The sequence below is a fragment of the Phoca vitulina genome, unplaced genomic scaffold, assembly GCF_004348235.1.
Source record: "Phoca vitulina isolate PV1807 unplaced genomic scaffold, GSC_HSeal_1.0 scaffold18, whole genome shotgun sequence".
Lineage (NCBI taxonomy): Eukaryota > Metazoa > Chordata > Mammalia > Carnivora > Phocidae > Phoca > Phoca vitulina.
Genome location: NW_022589721.1, coordinates 30,766,300 through 30,793,541, shown reverse-complemented (window position 1 = coordinate 30,793,541; position 27,242 = coordinate 30,766,300). Strand labels below are relative to the sequence as shown.

Sequence of the window (27,242 nt, the reverse complement as noted above, 5' to 3'; positions counted from 1 at the left end):
GCTTCTAAATGTGCTAGAGAGGCCCGAGCCTCCTGTTTCTTACAGAAAATGGGAGAAATAAGATGCGTCTCCCAGGACCCTGTTACAGGGCGATGAGGGCGCCACGCCTGCGGCCCAGGATGTGGCAGGGGCTCCACGCAAGGGTTTGCCTCCTCCTCCTCCTCCCCTGCTACTGCCCTGCTCCCTCCCCTCCCCACTGCGGGCAAGGAGCCAGGACAGGCCCTCAGCCCAGTCTCTCCTAACCACTTCCCTGTGCCGCATCGGCCCGTCTGTATCTGTGTGAGGGTGCTGGACAAGGGAGGTTCACTCCGGGCCCCGCCTCAGGGGCCCCCTGACTGAGCTATGTGCACAGGCATCTGCCCACCCAGGTCCCTGCTCTGTGCCAGCCATTGGCTGGGGACCAGCTGGCTAGGGCACTCAGGGCTGTAGGAGCTCAGAGTGGTGCTCTGGCAAGGATGCCTAATGACAAAGGTACAAGGAGGGCCTTTGAGAGTGACCATGTGAGCAGTGAGGGAGATGGAGTTGGGGACAGGAGGCTGCTAGGGAGGAGGCCTCCAGCCAGGAGCAATGTCCCAATGAGCAAGGGGTCTGCCAGGAAGAGAGGACACACATGGAGCAGAAAGGGAGGTGTGGAGTGTGCAGTCCACCGAGGACACTGGGTCTGGGATGTGGCGCAGTGAGGTGGCCAGGTGGGCAGGTGCCCCTCAGGTGGAGACCATGAATGCCCTGGGTCTCAGCAGGTGGGGAAAGCATTCTGAGACCAGGGCTGGAGAGAGGCCATTCCCACCTGCCAGGAGTAGAACCCCAGACCGAGCAAGGAGAACAGTGGAGAAAGGGTGGGGGCAGAGCCGCTGGATCTGAATCAGCTTACTTTCTGGCTCTGGGACTCTGAGCGGGTATTTTCTCTCTCAGAGACTCAGCTTTCTCATGTGTGAAATGGGGATTATTACACAATCAGCTTGGTCTGGCTGTTAGAAATGATCGTGTCAGCTCTGCTAACAGCTTCTGCTCAGCTCCCAGGGCTCGGTGCTCGAGTAATAGATCTCCAGGTTGCTGTTATGTGCAGGGAGGCCCAGCACCGTGGCCCAGGACGAGGGTGTTGGGTGGGACCGGCCACAGCCCCAGGAACAAGGAAGGCACCCGAGACCCACCTCTGGGGTGAAGGCAATGTTGTTGTCTACAAGGGAAGCACCTGCCCCAGGGGCCAGGCCGAGGGGTTGCAAGCCAGGTGGTGTGAGATGGGGAAGATGAAGCTCAGGAGACACGTAGGGTGACCCCTCGACTCTGGAGCATTTGTGGGATTAGCCCTGCAGCTCCGCCCGTGGTGCCCCTGATCATCCTGTCCTCCAGCATCGAAGGCCTGGCCTAGCCTGGGGTCCAGAATGGGAGGCGTCCAGTGAGCCACGGTGAGCGGGGGCAGGACTCGGCTGGACCACCACCCACTTCTCAACTTATCAGCCTGCTCTTGGGTGGAATAACTTCTCTTTCTTCTAGGGCTTCAAAGGACGCACCGGCGACTCTGGCACACCCGGTCCCCGGGTAAGTGGGCGTCTAGCCGTGGAGGTCAGCCCAGGCGGAACTGAGTTGGTGCTTCTAGACGGGGGGTCCTGGCCGGGCAGGCCAGCACAGCACCTGGTCCCCTGAGAGAAGACAGTGGGCATCATGGGAAGCATCACCCCCAGTCGTGGTCTGGTTTTTCTAAACGTTCCTTTGGGGGCCAGACATTGAGGTGCGACCTGTCTGACCCAATCAGCCTGGAGTCAGGGCGCCCCTTTTGGCTGTGCTGTGCACAAGCTGTGCAACAGGCCCTGAGCTAATGCGGGGAGAGCTTCGGTGCGTCCCAGGTGGAGAGACCCCGGAGCCCACACTCTTACCCTTTAGCTTCTTCCCTGACCTTCAGATGCCCCAAACAGAAGGAACCTCGGAGGACCACTGGTTAGACCCCCGGCCGCGCTCTGTTTAGTGATGGGAAAGCTGAGATGTCTGATGGGTCAGCGGGTGAAGAGGTAGAATTCCAAGCCCGTTTGCCTGACCCTTGGCTGGTGGTGTGCCTGCAGGTCAGAGAGGCACAGTAGGGTCCAGGCTCTGGAAGATGGCTGTGGGGGCCCTGCAGACCCCGGCTCCATCCAGGACTCCATGGGGCTCTTTCTGGTGGGCCGTGCTCCTGGGTCTTTCCCCGGCAGGTGTGCAGAGACCTGGCAGGTGGCATTCTGCGTTCTCTTCCCTCACAGCAGGTGTTTTGTTTCTGCTTCCCCCTTTTAGGGAGAGCCTGGTGCCATGGGGCCCCCTGGCCGGGAAGGGTCACCCGGAAAAGATGTAAGTGTGGGTGTCCTGTGGGGCCTGGCTGGGCCTGCGGGGGGCGGGGGTGGAGAGAAAGTGGAAAGTGTGCATCGCTTAGGGGTCAGGTGAAACTACCTGGGGAGGGGGGTTGGTGCCTGCAGAGGTAGATTCTCAGCACTGGTCAGTGCTGTCTCTCCTGCCAGCCCCTCGGGTCCTCCCTGGAGTCCTGAGGGGGCCCTGGGATCTGGGTGTCCGGCCTGACAGGCCGGCGCCTGTGGCACACAGTAGCTAAGGAGGCTTTGCTGACTTCATGGTGATCCAGCTGTTGGTATCCGTGGAGGCCTGTTGGGTCCGGCCTCACGTGGGCTTGAATTGCAGAGTCTCTCCCAGGTTATTTCTCCAGCTGCACTGCTCTGCAGCCTCAGGAACCCATCATGGCCACCACTACCACGAACCGTGTGGCACTTCATACCTCTCACCTGCTCTCACTGGCTTGCTGTAGGGATCAGGCAAGAGGTCTTTTACTCTAGTCATACAGACAGAAAACCCGAGAGCTGGAGAGGTCCAGGGACTTACTGGTGGTCGCCCGGGCTGTCAGAGGTGGGAGGAGGCAGCCTGGGGCTGGCTCTGTCATCTCTGCACCCCGTGGGAGAGCAGACATCATACGTGACATCCTACAGGGCCAGGCCGACGTGTGTGGACAGCACTTGACCTCCTGGGAGTGGGTGTTTGGTCAGGAGCCTGGGCACAGGGTCCTGGGACCCCAGTACCTCCTTCAGGACCTGCCTTTAAAGCCCGGTGAAGGGCATGCCGCCCGCGTCTCTTTTTTTTTTTAAAGATTTTATTTATTCATTTGAGACACAGAGATAGAGAGAGAGCATGAGCAGGGAGAGAGGCAGAGGGAGAAGGAGAAGCAGGCTCCCTGCTGAGCCAGGAGCCCGATGTGGGGCTCGATCCCAGGACCCTGGAATCATGACCTGAGCCGAAGGCAGATGCTTAACCATCTGAGCCACCCAGGCGCCCCAGCCGCCTGCGTCTCTTAATGCGCATGGTCTTCTCAGCTGATCCGCCACCATGAGATGGTAGAGCTGGGAGGGGTCTTAGAGGAAGTGCCACCCAGCTCCCATGTCTCTCCTCTCAGTAGCAGAGTCAGCTTGATAAAACCGGTCACACCCTGTGTGCAGCTAAAAACAGAGCAGCTGCGTAGACCTGGGCGGGGCCTCTCCCCAGCCCCGACCCCAAAGACACCCCGGCCTCTCAAGGCCAAAGAGCAGCTTGAAAATCCATCCCCCCTCAATTCAACTTACAGCAGAGTGTGTGAAAGGAGCTCCCCAGGCAGGGGTGTGGCGGAGTTCAGCTCCCCCCCAGGTGAGGCAGCAGCTGGGACGGGAGCCCAGGATGCCAGATCAGGGGGCAAACGCTTCGTCCCCTCCTTCTCAGCTACAGGTGTAACTCTCTTCATTGTACAGCTCCATTTCCTAGAGTGGTTGAGTCTAGTCCGTAAGGACCACGGCCACGCTTCAGTGTTTTCATTCATAACGTGGGAGAGACTTACCGCCATGCCGTGAGGCTGCTCGGAAGATGAGGTGGTACCAAGTCACCAGCACTTTATATCCTGCCAGGGGCCGGCTGCATGGGTAGTGTTTTTCTTACTCCAGTGACTGCGCAGCAAGTGTGGGTCAGGTCACTGTCCAGTGAGTCAGGAACAGAACTGTAAGACGGCTTCTCTTCTCTGGTCATTTCCCTTAGTTCAAGATGGCGCTACCGGAAATCACTGTGGGATCAGGTGCAAAATGTCGAAGCCAGAAAATAAATAAACCGTGTGTGTGCATTTACTCATCTACGGGAGATGAGTCTGTCTGTCCCTGGAACCTCCAGAGATTAGTGATGAAGCATTTGGACAGCTAGCCAGTTCTCGTGGGGAACTAGAAGAAGTTTGGTCCACATTTGCAACTTTGTCTCTGTCCTTTCCAGGAAGCCACTCTGATAACGTGATGTCTCTCTGTTCCAGGGTGATTCTGGACCCACAGGGCCACAGGGTCCCCAAGGACTGAGGGGGCCCCCGGTGAGTGTTTCAGCCTGTCACCACAGTGACATTTGGTTGGTGCATCAACCCTGGTGTTGTTGACAAATGGCAGTATGTCTTAGCAGGTGGAAGAGAGCCACGGCCCCAAGCCCCACTAGTGCCTCCTACCCACACCCCAGGCTGTTTTCTAGGACCACCTACCCACAGTGCAGACATGTGAGAGGGGCCACCTGGCATGGCGGGGGCCCTGGACGACGTCCCTTTAGGTCATTCTCATATCTGCTGCGTGATCTGCGTATCAGTTTGCTGGGGCTGTCGTAGCAAAGAACCACAAATTTAGTTGCTTCAACGACAAATGTATTGCCTCACAATTCTGGAGGCTAAATGTCTGAGAAATTTACTGTCTCACCATTCTGGAAGCCAGAAGTCCAAGATCAAGATGTGGGCAGCGTTCGTTGCTCCTGAGGGCCGTGAGAAAGAATCTCACTTCCATGCCTCTCACTTTGCTTTTGGTGGTTTCCCGGAAATCTCTGATGTTCCTCAGCTTGTGCAAACATGACCCTGATCTCTGCCTCCCTCTTGACTTGGTATCTTCCCCGTGGGCGCGCCTCTATGTCCAAATGTCCCCCTTGTATAAGAAGATGAGTGGTGTTGGATTGGGGCCCACCCTGCTCCAGAATGACCTCATTAAGCTAATTATATCCTCAGTGACTTCATTTCCAAATAAGGTCCTGTGTTGAGATAGCACAATTGTGATCCATGCTAATGATAAAAGGAATCGTGCAGAATTAAAATGAAAAGAAGATTCCCTTTCCACCCCAGCCCCCTACACTCCAGAGGGAGTCACTGTTAATAGCATTTTGTGTATATTTTAAACTACTTCCAACACAACTATAAGCGTATCGATAGAATATGTGTTTGTTACACAGCACTTCATCTTGGTGGCTGGCTTGTTTTGTATGGTGTATGTGTTTGTATGTATATTTGGAACAGGTATGGAGTAAACCAATGAGTGGATAACATGTAACCTAGATATGTATGGGCTTCCTGGGTCTAGGGTAAGTGGCTGGTAAGAGCTGTAGGTGGGATTTGAACCCAAGATTTTCTGACACCAAATTCAGTGCCCTGCACCTACCATGGCCATGTTCTTTGTCTTCAGGACCCTACAGGAGGCACCCGGGGCGGGTCTTAGGCCCTGGAATGCTGCATCTTTTTGGAGCTCACCAGAAGGAGCCACTTTCTCCCCTGATGGGGCCACAGTGGCTCACACCCCGCTCCCCACCCTAACTCAGCAGCCTGTGGTGGGGGCAGGGTTTCCAGACGCCTTCCACACCCACGGGCCTGGGTCCCAAGGGGCTGAGGAAGAGCACGAAGGACAGTCTTCAGACCAGGACACAGGCCATCTTTCAGCCCTGAGGCAGGAGTCCCCTGTGTGTAGTGATGGATACATTGCGTGCTGGGGGTTTGGCTCCAGGGTAACATCCATGCTCAGGAGCAGAGTATTCGTGCTTTCTGGGGTTTCCATCTCAGCCCTGGCTTCGTATTTCCCACTCTATAGCGGCAGCTCACTGACCGTGTCCATTTCCTCTTTCTAGAATGTGGCATTTGTTCATCCGACAGCACGCACCGGCTTACGGATCTGAGTGGTGTGTTCTGCGTTCACTCTCCCATTGGTGGGGTCCACCTGCAGATCCTGGGGGCATCAGCACCATCCCGATATGCAGGGACCAGGAGGCTACCCCCAGTTTGGGCTCTTTACCAATGACAGTCCCTGGGGGCCGGCCCCAAAGCCCAGGCCCTCTGGGGCATGCATTCCCAGTGGGGGTGCTGTCACCCCCAGGCGGCAAACATTGGTTCTTGGGATGCCGAAACCCCTTCCTCTTTATATATCACACACAGATATGCATGCAGACCAGAAACAGATACCCAGTAAACCTGTGGTCTTAAACTTCCATATGGGATGAGGAGACTAAGCAGGAGTGTAAGGACAGAAAGTTGGAGAAACCCAGCTCTTGAGCCCACAGGCATGGAGTGGCGGGCCCTGGGGCCCCTTCTGGCCCATCATCAAGCTTCCTTCTCTAAGCTCTGCAGTTAAGCTGCGTCTTACTTGTTCTGTGGATGGGGTGAGTTCCTTCACCTCCCCTGGGCCTGTTGCTTATCTGGAAAGTGAGGGGAAGTTACAAGATCCAGCAATTAAATTGGTGAAATGATGGAATAGTGTCTAGCCCTCAGAAAGGGCCTGGTAGGTGGTCAGTGGTCACCCTGGGCTCCATGCTGGGCTCTGCTCCTGGAAGAAGGAGGGGGCTTGGCTCTGCCCCCCTCCAGTGTCTGCTGGCACAAAGTAATGCTCCGTAAATCCCTGATGAATGCCAGTGTGTCCAGGGGCACGGAAGAGGGAAGGGAAAGCCGCATGTGGGGATGAGCGAGGGCTCCGGGGTGGGTGTGTGGGGGAGGAGGCCCAGGGCCTCACATGCCACACGCAGGAGGCAGGGAAAACTCGAGGTCCCCAGAGGCAGTTTTGTGTTTTTCTAAGTTGCCCCCATCAATTCTGAGGGACCATCATAAGGACTTGGTAACCAACAGTAAACTGCTAGAGTTTGCCAAATACTTCCTTGAATGCATCAGGTTATCACTGACGACCTCTCTGGCTCACTTGGAATTGATCGGCCTTCCCCAGTGAAGGGAAGGTTCCTAGCAACCTTCCACACCACCTTGAACCAGACACTGAGTATAGGAAATTCTAGCAGTCCCAGTGCTAGGGACCACACGAGCATTTGCCTAATTCACTCATGGAGTTCTCCCCGAGCCCTACGAGGCTGGTGGTACTACTGTCCCTGCTCCCCGATGAGAAATGGAGGCACAGAGAGGTCAGGTAACTTGCCCTAGATCACACAGCAGGTAAGTGGCAGAGCCAGAGTTCGGACTCACATCCAGGCAGTCTGATTCAAGTCTGCGGCTGACGTTCCCTTCTCGGGAAGATGGGAACTGGTAGGAGGGGGTCCGGGACAGGAGTTTGGAGCGCAGAGCAGGTGAAGAGAGGACTGTGGCTTCCATTCAGGACAAGTGGGGGATGAGGAGTGGCTTGCAGCCCAGGAGGGAGCCAGGTCCCAGCCCCAGCCGGCCTCCCGCGCCCTGACAGGTGACAGGTGTCCGCCCCGAGCTGCCCCTCCTGTGTCCTCCCCCTGTGTTGGCACCACATGCTAATGTGTCTTGGCCCTTAGCCTCCCTGCAATCCGGAGGGAGCAGGAGGAGAGAGATAATTACCATAGGGATGAGCCAAAGCACATATTTTTAGAAGGACACAGATGGGTTGGTGGGTGGGCGGAGGGAGGTGCCGGGAGGAGCCACCACGCCACGTTCCCTGGAGGGGTGAGTGGGGGAAGCCACAGAGCCACGGGCTTCTCCAACTGCAGCACTCCCGTGTGGATGCTGTGCTTTCTCTGTGCTCGGCCTCCTCATCTGTGATACAGGGATAAAGACAGCCACTCTTCACGCTTCCTGGCAGGATTACGGGAGATGCGCCGCGTGAATCATCCACGATCACACGTACACTGCTCAGGCATACGATGTGAGCCCTATTTAATCATGACCACCAGGGTAACACTGGCTGGGCTCCATGCTTCCTGGGTTCCAGTCTCAGCCCCTTCCCTTCTGTCTCAGGCAGGTGGTGTAGACATTCCGTGACTTGGTTTCCCCATTTATAAAATGGCAGCATTTGAATCTGTCGTGTGCAGGGAGTTCAAGCATGTGAAGCTGGCGTAGAGGGAGTCCTCGGGCAGCGTGAGCTGCTTTTTACTGTAACATGGCTCCATGAAGCTGACTCATTGGTGACTGTGTGCTTCACAGATTGTAAGATGTTAGCACCTTTTGGTTACAGGATCAATGGAGAGTGGTTTCCTGTGATGTTCTTGGTTCCTTCTCCGGCAGAGTTTCTTCTGTGTGTCTGGCACCGTGCTAGATGTTGGCCCTAGACAGAGAGGGGAGATGCACGGATCTTTGGGCTACTCCCAGCAGGGAAGAGCCAGGTGAAGACACAGCCATCTGGTGGGGGGAGCTCCCAAGAGGGAGGAGAGTGGTGGGCAGAGGCAGTGACCAACCCAGTCTGCTGATGCCAAGCTTTGAACTTCAGGCTTAATAGGAATTTGTCTGATCCTCAAAAGTATAGCTAGGAGAATTCTTAAACTTTCTGAGTTCTACACTACCAAGGATCTTACTGGTGAAATACATTTATCAAAATACCAGAGTCAGAGAATGCTAACTCGTCCGGGTCAGTCCTGGAGTCTGGATTGAGTGGACCTTCAATTTAGTAGCTGCAGGATTCTGCACGGCCGCTTTTCTTGTCTGTGTCATCATCCTCATCTCTTCAGGATAACGGTGCCCCTAGTGGAAGAGTAAAATGAAATCAGCACAGGGACAAGCATCCTAAACTGAGAATAGCATTGCGGTAATATGAGCACTTTTGTGTTGCTCCTTAAGACAGGATCTGAGTTGAAGGATAAAGGATGGATGGATGGATGAGGTCATGATTATTTACTATGCCTGTGCCCTGAGCAGCACTCACCAGGCTAAGCTTTATCAAGTACACAAACTCATTAATTCACAATATTTTGAGTTAAATGTTATGAGCTCCTTTTAGAAGTTGAGAAACATCCCCTGAGTAATGACATGGCTTGCTGAGAGCCATGTGGGCCTGAATGATAGCTGCCGGTATGAAATCAGGTCCTCCACATCCAGCAGTCACTCTGTTCCACCGTCTTGCTCCTCGATGTCCTGGTGGAGGGTGCTGACAGATGACTACTTGTGTTTCTTCTACCAGGGTAAGAATGGATCACCGGGATCTCCAGGAGACCCTGGCCCCACAGGAAGTCCTGTGAGTACTCCCCCTGCTGTATGGTAGAATCAAGGCAAGCTTTGAAATGGGCATGCCTTTCACATTACAGATTGTATGTTCTCTATGCTAGAAGCATCAAGAGAAAAATAAGGGGTTTGAATGATAGAAATAGGCTGGAGGCAAGAGGATCCAATAAGGACCTCTTTCAAAGTCTAAAATGCATACAATTATGCATTGAATCTCTGTTGTCTACTACCATAGGCAACCAAAGGTACAGACCTACCAAGGACTAAAAAAAAAAATGTATAATAAGGTTGCACAATAAACATTGCATATTTTTAGAGGATGGGAGGACAGGGTGAGGTCCCCAGCCATTCCCATCTCAGATGACAGGGTAAGTGTGTAACATGGGAATGGGTATAGGACAGACTTGGCTGAAGAGGGTCTTCCTAGTGGTCAGGAGGTAGGGGATGGGGAGAGCAGGAAGGAACGATGGGTAGGATCCATGGGTGGTGGAGAGAGGGTGGCATGAATAATCAGAATCCAGGTCCCTGGATTTGGGATTAGGTCTGGTAGATGGGGGACATGGTGGGGAAGATGGTTCTCTGATGGGTTCTGGGGTTGGGTGAGTCAGATCCTGTCCACAAATTTCCTCCCAGCCCAGGCTTCTTGTATATTTATTTGCTAAAACTGGCAACTCTGTTCAGAAGACCACCTCCCTCGGGGCGTGGTGAGTTGAGCAATGATTGTACGAAGCATTGGGCAGACCACTTGGCCGGCCAGCTGTTGTCATTGTGGAAATGAGGGTGACGGGCCCATCCTGGTTGGCCAAGAATCTTCCTGGTTTTAGCACAGAAAATCCTGCATCTTGGGAAACCCATCATTCGCAGGCAAACCGGGCATCTGGTCACCCTAGTAGGGACACGTCTCTCTGTTAGACCAGGGATGGCTGCACTAGAGGGGCTTAACTCCTTAGCACATGTAATGACGTTCCTCAGAAGCCGTGGTGTGGGGCTTGTCACCGCTGGTGAGACCGAGCGGATGGGATGGGACAGGGCCATGAGCCTGGCTTCACGCCCAGCGCAGAGCTGGCCTCAGAAGAGCTGACTCACACATGCCTGGAAAGGCTGGAACTGAAAGGGTCCCTAGAGCTGTTGCCAAAAAGCCATCCTACCAAACCATGAGCCTCGCTGTGCTATTGGGAATAAGTGCACCACCTTGCCGGAGGGCTCCTTGGAGAGGCCACACACAGCGGAGTGTTTCTGTGCCATATTTGTCCCATGTTGCTTCTGTTGCTTTGACTGGAAAGAGATGCTTCTAGTCTTGCTGCCCCACCCCCACAGTGCTGTCAGGACTCACAGTAGCCATGCCTCTCCCCGACCCCCTGCCCTCCCATACAGGAAAGGGGTGTCCTTCTCTCTGTTGATGTCTCAGGCCTTCAGAGTACAGCGGGGTTATGAGGTTTCTGAGTCTCCTTGGGCCGGCCTTTGACCTTGCAGAACCAATGCCTGTTCTCCCTCTGCAGGGCCAGAAGGGGAACAAAGGAGACCACGGCAACCCGGGACTCCCTGGCTTTCTGGGTCCCCGGGGGCCCCAGGTAAGCCGAGAACTCCCTGGGGGCCAAGACGCCTAGCTCTGGGGGGAGGTTCAAGGGCAGTATGTTTCCCGCCACCCACTGTGTCCTCGGGTCCACCTGCTCAGGTGGCATCACCGGCTGTGTGGTCACACTCATGTCGCGGTTGGTGGGCAGTGTTGTGCACTCAGGGGTCAGCTGCGTGGGATTCTCAGCTCCACACTCCCAAAGTGTGGGACCTCGGGCCAGTCTCGTAGCCTCTGTGCCTGAGCTTTGTCATTATTCAAATGGGGATATAAGAGCGCACACCTCCGATCCTAGAGCTTCAAGGGCCCTTCCAAACCATTGTAATGATGACCGAGTTTGGCTGCAGGGTCAGAACATGTGGGTGGTTTCCTGAGGCCACGTGGTCAGTCTGCGCTCCAGCTGCTGCTTGAGCCCAGGCCTCTGGACTAGAAAGTGGGATCCAGAGACGCTGCCAGCGGATCTTTGCTCGGTTTCTGGGCTGATGGATGCTGGGGGACTCAAGTATGTCCAGCCAAGTTCCCGGTGCATACTGCATGCCGTGGTCCACACCGTGGGCTGCTGACCACAGGATCACGGTGGTATGTCCCACGCAAGAGTAGGAAGCATACCCACGTTCCTGTACGTCCCATCTAGTTAATTCTGACCCCCGAGGGTGCCCCTGCCGCCCAGCCAGCCCAGCCCTCCAGGTGGCAACCTCTCTTTTGCCCATTTCTACCATGTGGTTTAAGCCCTAACGTGGCTCTGTCCACTGATTTTTACTTGAGCCCTTCCACTCTGTGGCCCAGCCATTAAAGGCCCCAGCCTCCTCCTCCCTCCCCTTAGGAACACCCTGCCGCCAAGCAGCAGTCTGGTACCCACACTTCTAGACTTATAGCACTCGTGCTTCTGGTCACAATAATAGCAGACGGTATTTGGGCAAGGTCCAGCTTCTGCTCCCGTTTTGTGGATGAAGAAACTGAGGCACAGAGAACTTGAGAAATTATAAGGACATTGTCCAAGGTCACAGAGCCAGTGGGTGAAGCAGCCAGGATTTGAACGCGGGCAGGCTAGCTCCAGAGCCCAGCGTCACTGGCGTCTTGTTTCTCACTCTCAGCCTGCTTCTCGGGACCACCCCCTACCACAACTAGACGCTCTGTAAAGCCCGTATCCTGGAGTCCCAGCCATCCCTTTGACGAGGAGCCCAGAACCTGTGGCTTCCCCTTCCGCTCTGGGGCATTTCTTTGCCGCCTTGTGGCCAGGCTGATGAGAGAAGCCTGCTTGAGTTGTCCTTGGTTGGCTGGACCATCGATTATCGTCTTTGCCGGAACATGACTTGAGTGAAAATGTCCTGGTGACAATGTGCTGATGCCACAGGCCTCCTGATACTCTGTTCTGTTCCGTAGGGAGAGCCAGGAGAGAAGGGAGTCCCAGGCAAGGAGGCAAGTATCGCATGGTCCCGTCCCCTCGGCCCCCCTTTCCTGTGGGGGACGCGGGAGCGGGGACACGGGAGCAGCTTTGGGGGCGGTGACACGCGTAGGCTCGGCCGGGTCCCACCCTCGCTTCCGTGCACTGCTGTCACCATGTGGATCCTCTCTAGTTTTGCACGGGGGCCCTCATGGAGGCAGCCGGTCCCGGGCACCTTCTTGACAGCCTCTGTCCGTGGCCTGTCTCTGGGTCCAGTCTGTCAACAAGTCCTGTCAGTGGCCAGTCCAAAATGCCTCACTCTGTCCAGCTCTCTCCATGCCTACTGAGGACCCCAGTCCGGCTGCCATCACCTGACACCTGCACGATTGCAGTGACCACCCACTGGCCCCCTGGTCCAGCCACCCCCCCAGCCCTCTCCTGCCTGTAGCTGCCTGCAGAGCACACACGAGGTCATGCTGCTTCCCAGGCCAGTCTCGGCCCTGCCCACCCCTGCGCAGTGGGAGTCCAGGTGCCCTGGCCCCGCCGACTCCCCTCAACCTCCGGGCCCCAGGTGCTCTGGACCTTCAGCTCCCCAAACATGCCAGGAGCTCTCATACACATGGGGGCCCTTTTCCAAAAGCCCTCCCCACCCCACACCCCTTTGCGCTCCTGACCCTGCTCGTCCTGAGGTCTGTGTCAAGATGTTGCCTCTTTTGACTTTTCTTCACAACCCACGAAACAAAGCGATGCCCCACTATGCAGTGTCCTCGCACCCCGCTGTTCGCCAGAGCCCAAGAGCCCAGCACAGAGGAAGTAGCAGAAATATTTGATGAGAAACGAGACTGAACGAACATAGAGAAAGAAAGCTACCGTTACCACCTTGTCCATTTCCAAGCCTGCACGCCCCCTGCATGAGGAAGACCCCTTCTCACTCTGCATCTTGGGGTTACTTTCTCAGCTCAGGGAGGGAGGTGGGTGACTCCCTGAGAGCCGGATCCAAGGGCTCTGGTCTGAAGAGCATTTGCCCCCCGTCCCAGCCATGCTTCCCACTCACGGACAGATTGCTCGCTCACTCACCAATGCCTCCTTCCTCCCGCTCCCTGGGTTGACTAGAGGGGAAATACCACCAGCTCCTCATTGTCTGAGAGCAGGCCCTGAGTTCTGCCCTGAGCTGACCCCATGCTCTCCCCCATGTGAGCTCCTGCCTCCTCCCGCCCCCTGCACACCATGCCCCAGTTCCTGTCTCCCTGCCTCCCGACACAGTCATGCACTTTCTCCCGGGGCTCCCGAAACATCTTGTTGTACTTCTATTAGAGAAATAAAGGGGTCTGTGACCTGTCTGTAAGAATCAGCTGGGCCCACCTCTAGCTCTCAGCTGGGCTGTGAGCCCCGTGAGAACAGGGCCGTGTTCTGCTCCTCCCTCTGCACAAGTCAGGGGCTGTGGGTGGTCCCTGCGTGAAGGGGTGCAACGAATGGGGCCAGGGCTGAAATGACAGAGTGTTTGCTCTCCTTACTTCCTTCTCCGGAGACACCTTCTGTCCCGGGAGCCGGAGATGGGACGTGAGCCCTGGGCTGACTGATCTGTAGTTTGTATTCTTTTTTTTTTTTTTAATATTTTATTTATTTATTTGACAGAGAGAGAGACAGTGAGAGAGGGAACACAAGCAGGGGGAGAGGGAGAGGGAGAAGCAGGCTTCCCGCTGAGCAGGGAGCCCGATGTGGGGCTCGATCCCAGGACCCTGGGATCATGACCTGAGCCGAAGGCAGACGCTTAACGACTGAAGCCCCCAGGCGCCCCTGCAGTTTGTATTCTTGAACTAAGTGCACAGTGGAGTTTGGGTCGACACAGTGGAGCCCAGGGGTGGGTAAGCACAGGACCTGCTTTCCAGGTGCTTGTTGACCAAGGGCAACACCGCTGTCACCTTGTCTGGGGACAACGGGAGTTACAGGGCAGCTGGTGGCCTGGGAACCCGTGCATGACATCAGACACTGGCCAGTGTTCCTTTGCAAGGGAGGTGGCAGAGGGGCTGGGGGCAAAGTGGGGTAGAGAGAGGTTCCAGCTGGGGAGGGTCACAGAAGCAAGGAGGGAGTATCCTAGCAGTGGGGACTACAGGGCTGTGTGACCGCCCTCCAGGAGGGGTGTGGGGTCCCTAGTACCTAGGTGCTGGGTGGTCAGGGGAGGCTTCCTGGCAGGGAGGCCTGAAGGCCTGGTGGGATTGATCACAGACAGAGGGATCGTGATTAGTCAGCTTGGCTGCCACACAATTAGCCTGGACTGGGTGGCTGAGAAACATATTTCTCACGGTTCTGGGGGCTGGCAAGTCCAAGATCGAGGTGTCAGCAGATGGTATGCGATCCTTCCCTAATTACACTAGCCGGCCCCCTGGTCTCGATGCCTGTCTCTCTATGTCCATCATGGGGCCACCCTCGCAACCTTATCTACACCTGAGTACTTCCTGAAGACCCCACCTGCTAATAGTCACCCTGGGGATTCTGGCTTCAACATATACACTTGGGGGGCACAGACATTCCGTGCAGGGCAGAGGGGAGTGTGCTGCAGGCAGCAGGAAGGTGAGCCTCAGAGGCCAGGAGGAGGGAGAACCGTGTGCTCCCTGCGGTGGGCAGTCACGGACATGGAGGTCCTTCGGGTCGGTGGGAGGCGAGGTAGCCCAGGCCACAGGGGCAGCGAGTGCCTTTCAAAGTCCACGTCCTGCAGGGTCTCCTGAGTGTGTTCGGCGAGAGGGATCTATCCTGGAAAAGGCAGAGGAGGAGTCCTAAAAGGGCTGGTGCCATCAGTCCAGGGTGCACAGAGGAGGAAGGATGGGATGCCTGCAACGTCTGGACAGACAGACAGGGGCTCCTGGGGTGTCTGATTTCCCGGATACCACTTGTGCTCGGCACACAGGGTCGCAGATGGGTGGCCCTGGTTCAGTGATCATCCTCCTTTGGACTCTTTGCAGGGAGCCCCCGGGAAGCCCGGAGAGCCAGGAGCCAAAGGAGACAGGGTAAGTGGGGGAGGTAGTTACCGAATGTGACCTTTGCTAGGCGGCATGGGGACCCTGTCCCTGGCGGTCAGCAAACAACAGCCAAGCCCGGGGAGCTTGTGGGTCTGCCGCTCCCTGGAAAATCATTAGCCCACGAAGGGATTGTTGTAGTGAATGTTGTTACTTTCCCTTTTTTTTTTTTCCTTTTTGGATGTTATTTTAAGGAGTAAAATCATTGCAATTACAAATTCAAAGGCGAGCGTTCTGAGACTTTGACAGATTTCCCTCTCCCTGTACGAGCGCCCGGGCATGACGTGCTCAGCTCCCAAAATGCCAATTTGCCAGGAGCCAGATTTGTCACTGAAGGTGACAAGGGAACAGATTTTTTCCATAATGAATCGCCTTGGCGCCACACTCAGGAAGCCTTTCTTTACATTTCATTCCTCCAAAAAACAACAGGGGGAGGTTTTTTTTTGGTTTAGTGTTTTTTTTTTTTCCCCCCAGAAATGCCATTGAGGGGAGGGGGTGTTCTCACCCTTGTGACAACGGTCACTCCCTTTAGAGGAATTAAGCTTCTCGTTTGCCCACAACCCTCCATTTGGTCAGCCGTCCCCCATCACACTGTTGCACCATGTGGATGTCACCACCACCCCACACCCCACACCCCACCCCCCTGCTTGTTTGCCATGGTCCTGCCGAGAATTTATCTCTGCTTTCTTTGCAAGTTGGGTGGGTGAGGAGCTGGGTTTCTCCTGCAGGTCCAAGGACACAGAGCCATGGAAGCAGAGAGTGTCAGAGATTGTCAACCCCTCCAGATCTCTTTCCCTCCTTACTTCTGAGTGACTTGATTCCTCTGCGTTCTGGTCGTTGGTTCCTGAGGATGGAGCCGGGGCGGGGGGTGTGTCTGAGAAGGCATTTTGAGGGGCCCCCACCCCAGTGCCACACAGGTGCTCCTGGGAGCTCTGGCTGGCAGCCAGGGAGTTCAGACCACAAATAGGAATCTCCTCTCTAATACCTAATCAATAAGTGGAGAATTGCCTTCTCCCTGTTAAGTGGTTTCATGGAACATTGCCAGGGAGCCGTCAGGCTCCTCATTCCTTTGCACTCCTGGGGACATTTGAAGTCTGGGACGAGTCCTCCCCCCGCAAAGTGATATTGAGACATTTAATGAATAGGAAGTGCTGTACCACAGCTGTGATAGGGTCTCGGCATTCAGGAGCTCGGAGCGCCAGGACCATCACCGACCCCTGATCACTGACAGATGACAAAGGACAGATGAAATGCATCACATCTGAGAAATTTAAGTCAAGACTGTCCCTCAGATCTGGATAACTTCATTTTAAATCCACTGTCCTTTATTATTGTTGAAAAAGCAATACAGACATACAGTTAACCATTGCAAAAAGTGGATGAAATGAAAAGTAGGTCCTCCTCTACCTTGGTGCCCATTATGGCCCCCATCCCCTTCCCAGAGTCCGTCGCAGGACATTTTCCTTTCATCCTCTAGAGTCTGTGCATGTAGAACCATGTGTGCTATAAATCTGTATCTGCCTTTTGTTAAAGCCCTGGGACATATCAAATTTTGTCCGTTATTTCTTTCTCTTCAAGCATATAGGTTGGACATAGTTTCATGCCTGCAGTCTTCCCTGTCCTTGGCTCTGGGTCACGTCCATGGCCATGCTCCATTTCTAGCTACCATCTTGCTTCCCCTCTCGTTCCCCCCGACTGCTATCTGCCCACAGGGGAGTCCTGTTACACCCTGAGCTCGCCAACATGGCCATCTATTTTCAGACCCACCAAAAACCAGGACTTGCTGGTCACACCCACAGCAGTGCGTCGGGCAGAGGACCGGATGGTCTGGTGGTCGCCGTGGTTCCCAAATCATTGATCCAGGTCTTCAGGGGCTGGGTCAGAGATGGGGAGAAGAGTCTGGTCAGTGTCATCCCATGTGGGCCCACGAAAGCCAAGAGTAGGGTGCGGGAGGCCACCTGCAAGTGGCGGCGCCTCTGTCGAAAGAGTAACTGTCCGTCCAGCTGACAGAGCAAACTGGAGGAGTGGCCGCTCGGCGGTCAGGCTCAGCGGCTGGCCTTCCCGAGGCACGCGCATGAAGCCACATGGACTGGGATTGGAAGTCAGAGTTCTCATCTTGTCCTCTGCACACTACCTGTGTCATGGTGACAGGTGGCTTTGTGTCTGGAGGCCCGTGTCCTCATGTGTCTTGGCTCTGAGACACAGGTCTGCCAGGACTGAGGTCTGTCCAGGGCTCCAGGAGAGAGGACCTGGGGACCAGGGAGCTGCACACAGCTGCAGCGGGCCCGTCTACACTGGGTGCACTTGCTAGCCCTCTGCTCACTGACATGTTTCTTCCCCTCCTCCAGGGAGATCCCGGGAACAAAGGTGACAAAGGACCTCCTGGTGGAAAGGGCCAGCCTGGGGACCCTGGAATCCCTGGTCACAAAGGCTACACGGGCATGATGGGCCCCCAAGGACCTCCTGGGGAGAATGGACTGGCTGGGCCCCCGGGGCCTCCGGGCCAGCCAGGATTTCCAGGACTGAGGGTAAGGATGCTAGTGCTGCCTCAACTTGGGGGGACATGAAAGGACAAGCTTATTTATTGTTTTTTTCTCGAAATAGTTTATTCTAGTGACAGAACTCTTATTTTACACAAACCTGTAACACGAGCACACATTGGAGAAAAAAGCAGAGCCGCCCAGGTAGAAGTGGTTGGGGGTGGGGTGGGTTCTAGGTCCACGTGACCTCGCCTTCCCCTCTCAGCAGTCCTGTGGTCCCCTGGGGACCCTCCCGTCCTCAGAGCACAGGTCTAGGTGATCTCCAGTGTCCCTGGCAGCTCTGACGCTCTGTCACTTCCCAGAGCCTGGCTCTCAGCCAAGTCCAGGAAGGGGGGCCGTGGGAGGCGGGGCACTTCCACAGCCCCCGGGGTCCTCGCTGAGTTCTCCTAGTCCTGCTGCTGTGGGTAGCGATGAAGTTCTGGGACGAGCATGAAAGAGGGACCAGAAAAGAATCAACAGAATAAGGACCTGGAATTCTTGTCCTGCTCATGCTGGGCACTGTCCTGGGTGCTGGGGCTGCAGACAGGAGCGCAGGGAGGAGAGCCTCGCCCTTGAGGGTGGGGACACAGCCCTGAAGGAGTCGGGCAAGAGGGAGGGGTCTGGCCAATGCGGCGTGAGGGCTGCTCTCACGGATTCCTCTAGGAATCACGTCGCTGTGTGAGCCCGGAGGCAGCACACACTCACTGGCGTCTATGAATCAGGCACCAGGAGGGTCAGGCACCTGGGGAGGGCCACGGTGAACAGAGCAAGGAAAACCAGACCCCGGGAGCCGGCGTGGCCAAGCGGCTGGTCAGGGAAATCAAAGACGAGTCCGTGCAGGAGGCAGCCTGGGAGCGGCGCCGGAAGTGGACGGGGCTTTGGCAGGGAGAGGTGAGGGGCCGGAGCTCTCAGGTTGGCGCCGGGGAAGTGGCTTCTGCAGGAAGAAGCTGCAGCTAAGGAGCGGGAAGGGCGTGGAAAGAGTGGCACCAGAGGCCTCAGGTCACCGTATCAAATAGGAGGCTGCTGCCCGCGTGGCCAAGGCAAAGGGAGGTGCTTCTGGGCGTGAGAAGGATTGGACCAGGACGATGTGCTATGTGTTGCCTTGCCCCTCCTGGTTCCCGGAGCCATCAGGGGTCTTGGGTGGCAGGACTTACTGGGGAGATAAGTAATTTCCCCTTCACCTTCCCTCCTTGCAGGGGGAGTCCCCCTCCATGGACACCCTGCGACGGCTCATCCAAGAAGAGCTAGAGAAACAGCTGGGAAGTGAGTAGCTGGACTTGACCACAGCCGGGCACACAAGGGCCTCTTGAGGAGCCTGGGAAGCTGTCCCTTCTGCACCCTTCAGTATTTCCCCAACCCGGTTTGGAGAAGGCTCGTGGAGAGCAGCTCCCATGTAGCAATCGTGCAGAACCGTGAGGAACACCGTGCAGGCTCTAGACACATGGAGTCCTGTCCAGAGCTTGTCTTTACCTCCGCTCAAATACCCCCTGTTAGGGGAGCTCCCATCCACAGAACCAGCTCTGCCTCCATCCCTCATTTATTCTGTGCATTCAGTCCCGAGGGCAGCGGGGATATGTAGTGCTTTCATGGAACTAGGTCCCTTTCAGTCCAAGTGTATTGGACTTATTGTTAAATCCCACGGTCTTGCATGAGCCTAGCACACAGCAGGTGCTCAGGGAGGGAGCCGGGTCGGGAGGTAGCAGTCACGCCAGCATGTGGGGCTTGCCGTAGGTCAGGTGGTTTCCTACGCGCTCACAAGGCAACTCATGGAAGAGCAGGAGGCATGTTGAGTGTTAGGAGCAGAGATGCCAAGTAACTTACTGGACATGGGAGATCTGGTAAGCGTCTAGCAGGATTTGTGTGCAGGCAGCTGTCCCCACCTCCCTCTGGGCTGGAAGCTGTTAGGGGAGGAAAGTCATGGGCAGCCTATGATAGGGAAGGTCAGACATCCATAACTCTTCCAGGACCCAGATGGACGAAATGGGAGGGCGCGTTTATTCATGTGCTCACGTCTCAGAGTTATTTGCACCAACCGTATGGCAGACTGTGGGTTGGGTCTGGGGACACAGCATTGGACAAGGTGCCCCCCATCCCAGCCCTCTTCGAGTGGCCAGGCCAGCATGGTCCCTCTCCACACACAGGAGAGCCCAAGACCATTACCTGGGAAACATGGCAGGGGCGTGGGTTGAAAAAAGGAAGGAAACCAGAGGCTGGAATGGCACTTGCCACTGGGCAGGTTGTGTCCCGAGGTCTCCCCCGTGGGCATCTCTGAGCTCTGCTTTCTGAGTCTTAGATTTACCAGTGACAGAAATGGCTTCTGCCCTTGGGGAGTTTCCAGCCCAAGAGCAGAAACAAGACCTGTTTTGAACAAAGTTCAGATGGAGCATCTGTTGGGCAGGGTCCTTTCTTTCAAGCAGCCTTCTGAAGAGCAAGCATCAGTTCTACTTTAAGGATGAGGAAATCAGAGCTCAGAGAAGTTCAGCCGTTCACTCAGGCCTCAGACACAGGCCGTACCCCACCCGCCGCCTCGTGCAGGAAGATGGCAGGATGGTGCTCGTGGGAAGCCAATCCCCGGGGCGCTCAGAAGACCCTGACTCTGCCTTGGTTTTATCACCAAAACACCAGGGCCTTGGGAGACCCTCCAGCCTCTCTGGGCTCAGTCACCCACCTGCAGGTAGAAGAGCTGGGCCTGACTACGTGTGACAGTCTCTCAGTGGCCATCAGATGGGCATGGTATCCCCAGTGTGGTGGAAAGCCATGGACCTCTGGGTTTTTGACCAGTTCTGTAGTCTTTGCATTTTAGACATGTAAGGTCCCTCAATGACATCATACCCAGCCCTTCGGGGTATAGATGAGAAATGTGACTCTACATTGCTCTGTAAGCCCCTAAGTCTCACCCCCAGTCTCAACTTCCCCAGCTGGCAATTACTGCAGCCCCTTCTGCTGTGGGTACTGTCCCAGCCGCCAGTCCTGCCGTGACTGGCGCCACCAGCATCTGCTGAGCACAGTCCTAATGCTTCATCTCACGTGCCTGTCCTCGCACCCACCGGGTGGGGTGGCCGTGATTGAATTGTCTCCATTCTCCAGACAAGGACGTGAAGGCTCAAAGAGGTCGAGTAGCTGGCCCGAGGCCCACAGCCGGCGGAGGCTGCCCTGGGACGGGCGCCTGGCTGTGCTGTGTGGGGTTGATCTCATTGGTGTTCTGTGCTGCTTACAGTCTCCCGAGTTCTGAGCTGCACAGTGAGTCCTGGCCCGTCTCCTGTCCATCGCCCTCCTTTGTGAACATCTCTGTTTTCCCTCCTCTGCAGCCAGACTCGCCTACCTCCTGGCCCAGAGGCCCCCAGTGCATGTGAAGTCATCTCAAGGCCGACCCGGGCCCCCGGGGCCGCCTGGAAAAGATGGGCTTCCGGGCCGGGCGGGCCCCATCGGGGAGCCAGGACAGCCCGGGCAGGGGGGTCTGGAAGGACCCTCTGGACCAATGGGTCCCAAAGGTGAGTGAGGACCCAGAGGAGCCATGCTTGGCACGGAGGAGGGCTGGGAAGGGACCACGCTCCAGCTGAATGTGCATAATTGATCTCGCTCTCCTCTCCTCCAGCTTGGTAACACTCAGCGTTTGGGCATCATGTAATGTTTTCATATGTACAGAAGGATTTCATACTTGACATTTTTGTAAAATGTGCTTCCGCCAGGAAGAGCGAATCAGCTCCCTCCCACTTCCTGGTTTTCCACTAGAGCAGGGGCGACACAAAGTGCCCTCTTTCCCCTTCTGAGATTAGGGCTCGCTGAGGAGTGAGACGTGCAGTCTCCAGGCCCATGGGGCGTTGGACGCCAGCTTTAGAATTGAACAAAGTGGCAGCTAAAAGGGCTGCTACCTCTCCAGCTCTCAGGTAGACTTCTCACCTGGACGTGGGCGATCTGAGCCGCAGCCGGTCTCTCCTCCAAGGGGCAGCGTCTGACCCCCGTAGTGACCAAGGCAAGCACACGCTCTCTGCAGGCAGGCAGGTAGGAAAGCAGGAGGGAGGACAGAAGCCAGACTCATCAACCTGATTATTAGCTGCTCTGTGGGGAGGAGTGAGTGCAAGGTGGGGGGGTGAGCGTGGGGTAGGAGAGGGGTGAGCCTGGGGTACAGAAAGCACCAGATTTTGGTCACCACTGGGGAGTATTGACATGGATGCCCCTAACATTCTCCTCTTTTCACCTACTGCTTCCTTACTAATTCTTCACTCATTCATTTATTCATTCCCTGTAATGTTTCTCCTGCTGAAATTTTTTTTTGTTAAATTTGTGCTCAAGTCCCATCTCTTTTGGTTCATAAAACAAAATACATGAGCTAGATGTCAACAAGAAAGCATAAAGTGTAGGAAACATCAGACTCGGACAGAACTGACCCAGTGTGGCAGTTACAACAATAAGTAAGAATGGTCTAAAGTCTCCACGAACTAGCAAAATTTCCATTTAGATCACAAAAAAAATATGTTGCATAAAGGAGACTTCTGCAAACAACATGGCAAAAAAAAAAAAAGAATGATGAGAGAAATTGAGACAGTTTAATCTAATCTGTATGGTATTAACTCAAATATGATCTTGAATTTCCTCCCAGAGGGAAGGGACCCTCTCTGGAATTTCTGTGTGATTTTAACTCACCCACAGTCTGCTTCAAATAAGAATGTTCTTGGTGCCCTGTTTCATCTCTTACTGGATTTAAAGTTTTTTGAGGGTAGACCTGTTGTAGTAAATGCCTGTAGGATCTAGAGTGTTGAGTCTGTTTATTGTCATCACCCAGTTCCTACAGGTTCAGATGAAAGGCTGTGAGAACGGGGGAAGTGCAGGCAAGCATGAGTGGATGAAGATGGACGTGTTTATTACAGGGGAGAGAGCGTGTGGCTGTGTGGATGTGTGTGTGTGCACGGGAGAGAGCGTGCGGCTCTGCGTATCCGTGTGCCCGTGTTTAAGTGAGTCTGTGTGTGTATATGAGTGTGCATATATGTTTGCTAACATACGTGTAAATGTGCATGGGGCGCCCGGGTGGCTCAGTCATTAAGCGTCTACCTTCGGCTCAGATTATGATCTCGGGGTCCTGGGATCGAGCCCCGCATCGGGCTCCCTGCTCCGCGGGAAGCCTGCTTCTCCCTCTCCCACTCCCCCTGCTTGTGTTCCCTCTCTCGCTGTGTCTCTGTCTGTCACATAAATACATAAAATCTTAAAAAAACTAAATGTGCATGTGTATGCCTGTAATCAGCCAGTTATGTGCTTGAACCAACGTTGATGTGTAGCTGAGCGTGCATTTAAGAGGGTGTCCGTTTACTTTGGTGCTCACAGGCGTGTATCTGGATTGAGTGCATGCTTGAGTGTGAGTGCATGTCAGTGAGTGTGAACAGAACTTCGGAGTCCCAGTGTGGAGAACGTGTGAGCGAGGCCGGTTCGGACGGAAGGCTGCCGCAGCCCCGTGCTGACCCTGGACCTGCTCCCGGGGCCACTCCCTGCCTCTGCCCTCACCGTGGGTCTCTCCCACCAAAGGTGCGTGTCTCTCTCACAGGTGAGCGAGGAGCCAAAGGAGACCCAGGTGCACCTGGCGTTGGCCTCCGAGGCGAGATGGGCCTGCCTGGCATCCCAGGTAGGGAGAGTGTCCGGAGTCTCAGGGCGGGTGGCCCTCCGCCATGGAGTGACACACTGCAGCGCCGCAGGGGTGTCTGGGAAGAAAGGCTGGGTTTATCTGAGAGGAGAGAGGATCACTCATGTGTTTTTATCGAATCTTTCTAAAGCGCCAGCTTCTTGACTTACCAAAAAACCTGTAGTGTTTGTATCCCATGAGTTGTTGAGGTTTATCCTGTGAAATAGTCCTGAGGAAAACAGACTTGGGGTTAAATAAGACTGGGCAGCGTGGGGAACCGTGCGCCCCTTGACTCCTTCCCGACACTCATGAATTCTCCTACACCCTGCCTCGCAGGAACAAATGATGTTTATTTTGTTTACAGCAGCATTTTCTCAACTCGCTTGAAAGTCCAATCCATGCACGTGTTGATACCCCATTACTATTTCTCCGAATGTACGTTGGGATGTGCTGGCCAGGAGGCAGGGTGGGAGTGAGGGCTCCCTGGGACGTGGGGCTCGCCGTTTGACAACCTGGACAAGTTGGCTGTGTGGAAAGATCTCTGGGGCACAGCAGTGGGGTGGCCCAAGATGAGGGGTGCGAGTAGAAGGTGGAAGAAATTAGACTGAGTTATTATTACCAAATTCCACCGCACTGAAGTTCCTCTTGTTATTTAGTTCTAGTTTATATGATCACCTAAGATTATTTCTGAATATGAGACCTACAGGTCATTCTAATTTAGTATTTTTATCTTGATTTCCCAAATTTCCTGCACTGGATGCATGTTGCTACTCTCACTAGAGAAGACAACTAAAAATACATGTTAAGTGTTTATTTTTGACAACTTGCCTACTTTCCAATAGTTTCTAATATTAAGAATATTTTTCATTTTTATTTTTTTAAAGATTTTATTTTTAAGTAATCTCTACATCTAACGTGGGGCTTGAACCCACAACCCCAAGATCAAGACTCATGTGCTTTCCTGACTGAGCCAGCCAGGTGCCCCAAGGATATTTTTAAAATAAAGCAATTCCAAATAAAGATTAAAAGGCAGAACAGAACCGTTTAGAAAGAGGAAATATTTGTATGAGTGCAAGTTTGAGATAATGACTGTTCTTCAATGATTCTCTGCAGGAGTCAGTGACACTGCTGGCCTCCGGCTTGGTCGAGACAGGACCATAGAGATTAAATAACGACTACCAAAGTGTTCATGAATTTTAGAGTTCATGAAATGTCTAAAGATCTTTTTAAGGGGAAAATGTCCTTTTTGTTTCTTTTATAAGGAGACTCAGATTTCCTAACATGGTGACTTAAGAGGTAATAGGGTTAGGCATATACTTAGCAATGAGCTTCCCAGTGGCCAAAGCAAAAAGGGACATATATTGATTACATATGAAATTATGATGTTTAATAAATGGAGGAATAAACATTTGTCTATAGGTAATATTTCTGAGTCTAAATTTTGGGTTATTTGTCAGTGACTTACATCCTATTTATATTGTCCTTGACCATGATTTACAGAATAGGTGAATGTGGTCCAAGTATGTAGTTCACATTTAACATATAGATACCAGCCTGGAAACTACAGAAGATTTAGGACAAATTGGATATTGGGTAATAGAACGTCATCAGGTATCTCTAAGGATACGTGGATTGGGGCTGACGGTTAATGATGAAGACTTGGTGTCCGCCTCTCAATTCAACTGTATCTCCTAGAACCATGTGAGAACATAGAAGGCCGTGTTTCTTGTCCGCCCCATACCCCTGCCCTCCATCTGCCCTTGTTGGTTTCTCTCCAGGGGCACCCTGATTGCTGCCCCAGTCCAAACAGTGAAGGCATCCCCGTGCCCCTGTGGACCATCGTGATCGCCCCAGGCAGAGTTCCCAGCCCTGAGGACGTTTCTGGTCCTCAGCTGGTACTGAATGGAAGCAATGAGAGCAGGGCTCGTTTGCCCCAGAAGGATCCTGACCCTTTTTGTTTTTTTTTTTTTTCTTCTCCTTGGGCCAGGTCAACCCGGGGAACCTGGCTATGCGAAAGACGGGCTCCCCGGGGCTCCCGGCCCTCAAGGGGAGACAGGACCATCAGGACACCCCGGACCCCCAGGCCCGCCCGGGCCCCCTGGCCAGTGTGACCCCTCCCAGTGTGCCTACTTCGCCAGCCTCGCTGTCCAGCCCGCTAACGTGAAGGGCCCCTAGAAGATTCCGGAATACTAAGAGGCGGCAGTGGATTTCTGAAACTTGAACTCAGAGCCTGATAAGAAGCCAGAGGTCTTGAAACATTACAGCCACGTGTTTTTTTTTCTTTTATCATTTGTTTTTGTCTTATTTTCTTGAGAGACCTCAACATTATTAAAACCAACAGATGCTGCCGGTCGGTCAGATTATTATTAATATTATTATTATTGTTTATTATTATTATTATTATTATTATTATTTCATATGATAATGCTCCACGAGTTCTCCCCTCTCCTCTGAGGCTGGGAGAACATGACCGTGGGGCAGTGGGTTGTTTCTCGGTTTTTCTCACGGCGCCCATGTGACGTGGAGCTGTCCATTTTAAGGAAACTCTTGGTGCTATGAAATCCTGACCAGAAGACACTTGCCAGATTTACCTCTTTCCTCAAAAGGAAACTGAAAACATGAGGCAATGGGTTTCTATTCTCGGTCATGCCTGGAGGTTGCCACTTCCCAGGAGAGACACGTGAAGCAGGAAGCGAAGGAATGTGCAGACATGAAGAATGTCCTCGCTGCCTGATGGAAAGTGCACACAGGGAACCCAGAATCGGTCCTCGGGGAGCAGACTCAGCCACCTCACTGCTTCAGGCTCTCGGATGCAAAATCATGGCACTCAAGCCAGTGAGGCTTCATGGCATCCTGTGTCCGGCCAAAGACAGAAGCTGGTATGGAGGAAGCGTGTTAATCCGGCTTCTGAGCCATGGATGGGACTCCTTCAAGCTCCTCACAGTTGGTCTCCCTTTAATTGTGAAATAAAGAGGTCCGGTGACCACTGCCGTGTCTTCCTGATGCTGGGCAGTTGGCCAGGGTACTGGCCGGAGCTGGGACATCTGTGCCTCCAGGGCTCTGCCTTGGAAATAAAGTGCGTTGAGTGTATGTGTGTACCTGATACGCTCGCACAAACAGGTGCTCAATAAATCCGAGTTTCCTCCTCAGTTAGCATGGATGATTCCTTTCTTTTTATCTCTTTTTATTTTTTTAAAGACTTTATTTGAGAGAGAGAGAGAGCACGAGCAGGGAGGGGCAGAGGGAGAGGGAGAGGCAGGCTTCCCGCTGAGCAGGGAGCCCAATGCGGAGTTCGATCCCAGGACCCTGGGATCATGACCTGAGCCAAAGGCAGACGCTTCACCGACTGAGCCACCCAGGCGCCCCTGACAATTCCTTTCTTATCTCCAGCATCCATCTGCATGTGAACCCCTTAAGGTCTGGATGAGTCCTTTTCCTCTGGGGAGCCTAGAGCCACAGGTTCGGGCCCCATGCTGATGCACACGAGGGTGGGTGAACATTATCATCCCCTCCACTGGGGCAGCTCTGTCTTCTACATTTTGGAGGCAGCCATTTCGATGTACACATCCACATAGGGTCACAGTGGGGAGGGAGTGCAGTAAGGGGGAAGGTTGGCTTCAGTGGGACTCGGGGCCTCATCCTGCTAATGTGTGTCCAGAGACCAGCTGATTCACCATGGCTTGAGAGAGTCACTCGTTAAACACGGGGTCATGTCTTAACTAATTGTTGGTTAACTGGTGGATCCATCCATTCGTCTGTCATTCATCCAGGCACAGACTAACACAGCATATGCTTATCAAGCACTTCCTTTTTATCACCTCTGATTTGGGGACCAAAAGTGCTCGAAAGTTCCATGCGCAGAGAAGTATATTGCAATGATTTTAAAATAGGGTCTGAAACTGCTCTCATTCAGTTGTTTGGTGCTGGTTATGGGGGTGGATGTTGTCAGGGTCCGAGAACAGCCGTTCTGCGGGGCCT

The 27,242-nt window shown here is 54.2% G+C and overlaps 1 protein-coding gene across 1 annotated transcript in view; it reads left to right on the top strand.

Annotated features, from left to right (window-relative positions):
- COL22A1 (collagen type XXII alpha 1 chain) overlaps positions 1-25,570 on the top strand; it is a 247,120-nt gene extending 221,550 nt beyond the window's left edge. The window contains exons 53-64 of the mRNA XM_032416080.1: positions 1,495-1,539; positions 2,263-2,316; positions 4,292-4,345; positions 9,123-9,176; positions 10,663-10,734; positions 12,120-12,155; positions 15,081-15,125; positions 17,483-17,662; positions 18,850-18,916; positions 20,962-21,144; positions 23,190-23,267; positions 25,252-25,570. Coding sequence (XP_032271971.1) covers positions 1,495-1,539; positions 2,263-2,316; positions 4,292-4,345; positions 9,123-9,176; positions 10,663-10,734; positions 12,120-12,155; positions 15,081-15,125; positions 17,483-17,662; positions 18,850-18,916; positions 20,962-21,144; positions 23,190-23,267; positions 25,252-25,439 — 1,056 coding nt within the window. The 3' untranslated portion in view covers positions 25,440-25,570. The remainder of the gene's footprint in view (positions 1-1,494; positions 1,540-2,262; positions 2,317-4,291; positions 4,346-9,122; positions 9,177-10,662; positions 10,735-12,119; positions 12,156-15,080; positions 15,126-17,482; positions 17,663-18,849; positions 18,917-20,961; positions 21,145-23,189; positions 23,268-25,251) is intronic.
- The last annotated feature ends 1,672 nt before the right edge of the window (positions 25,571-27,242 follow it).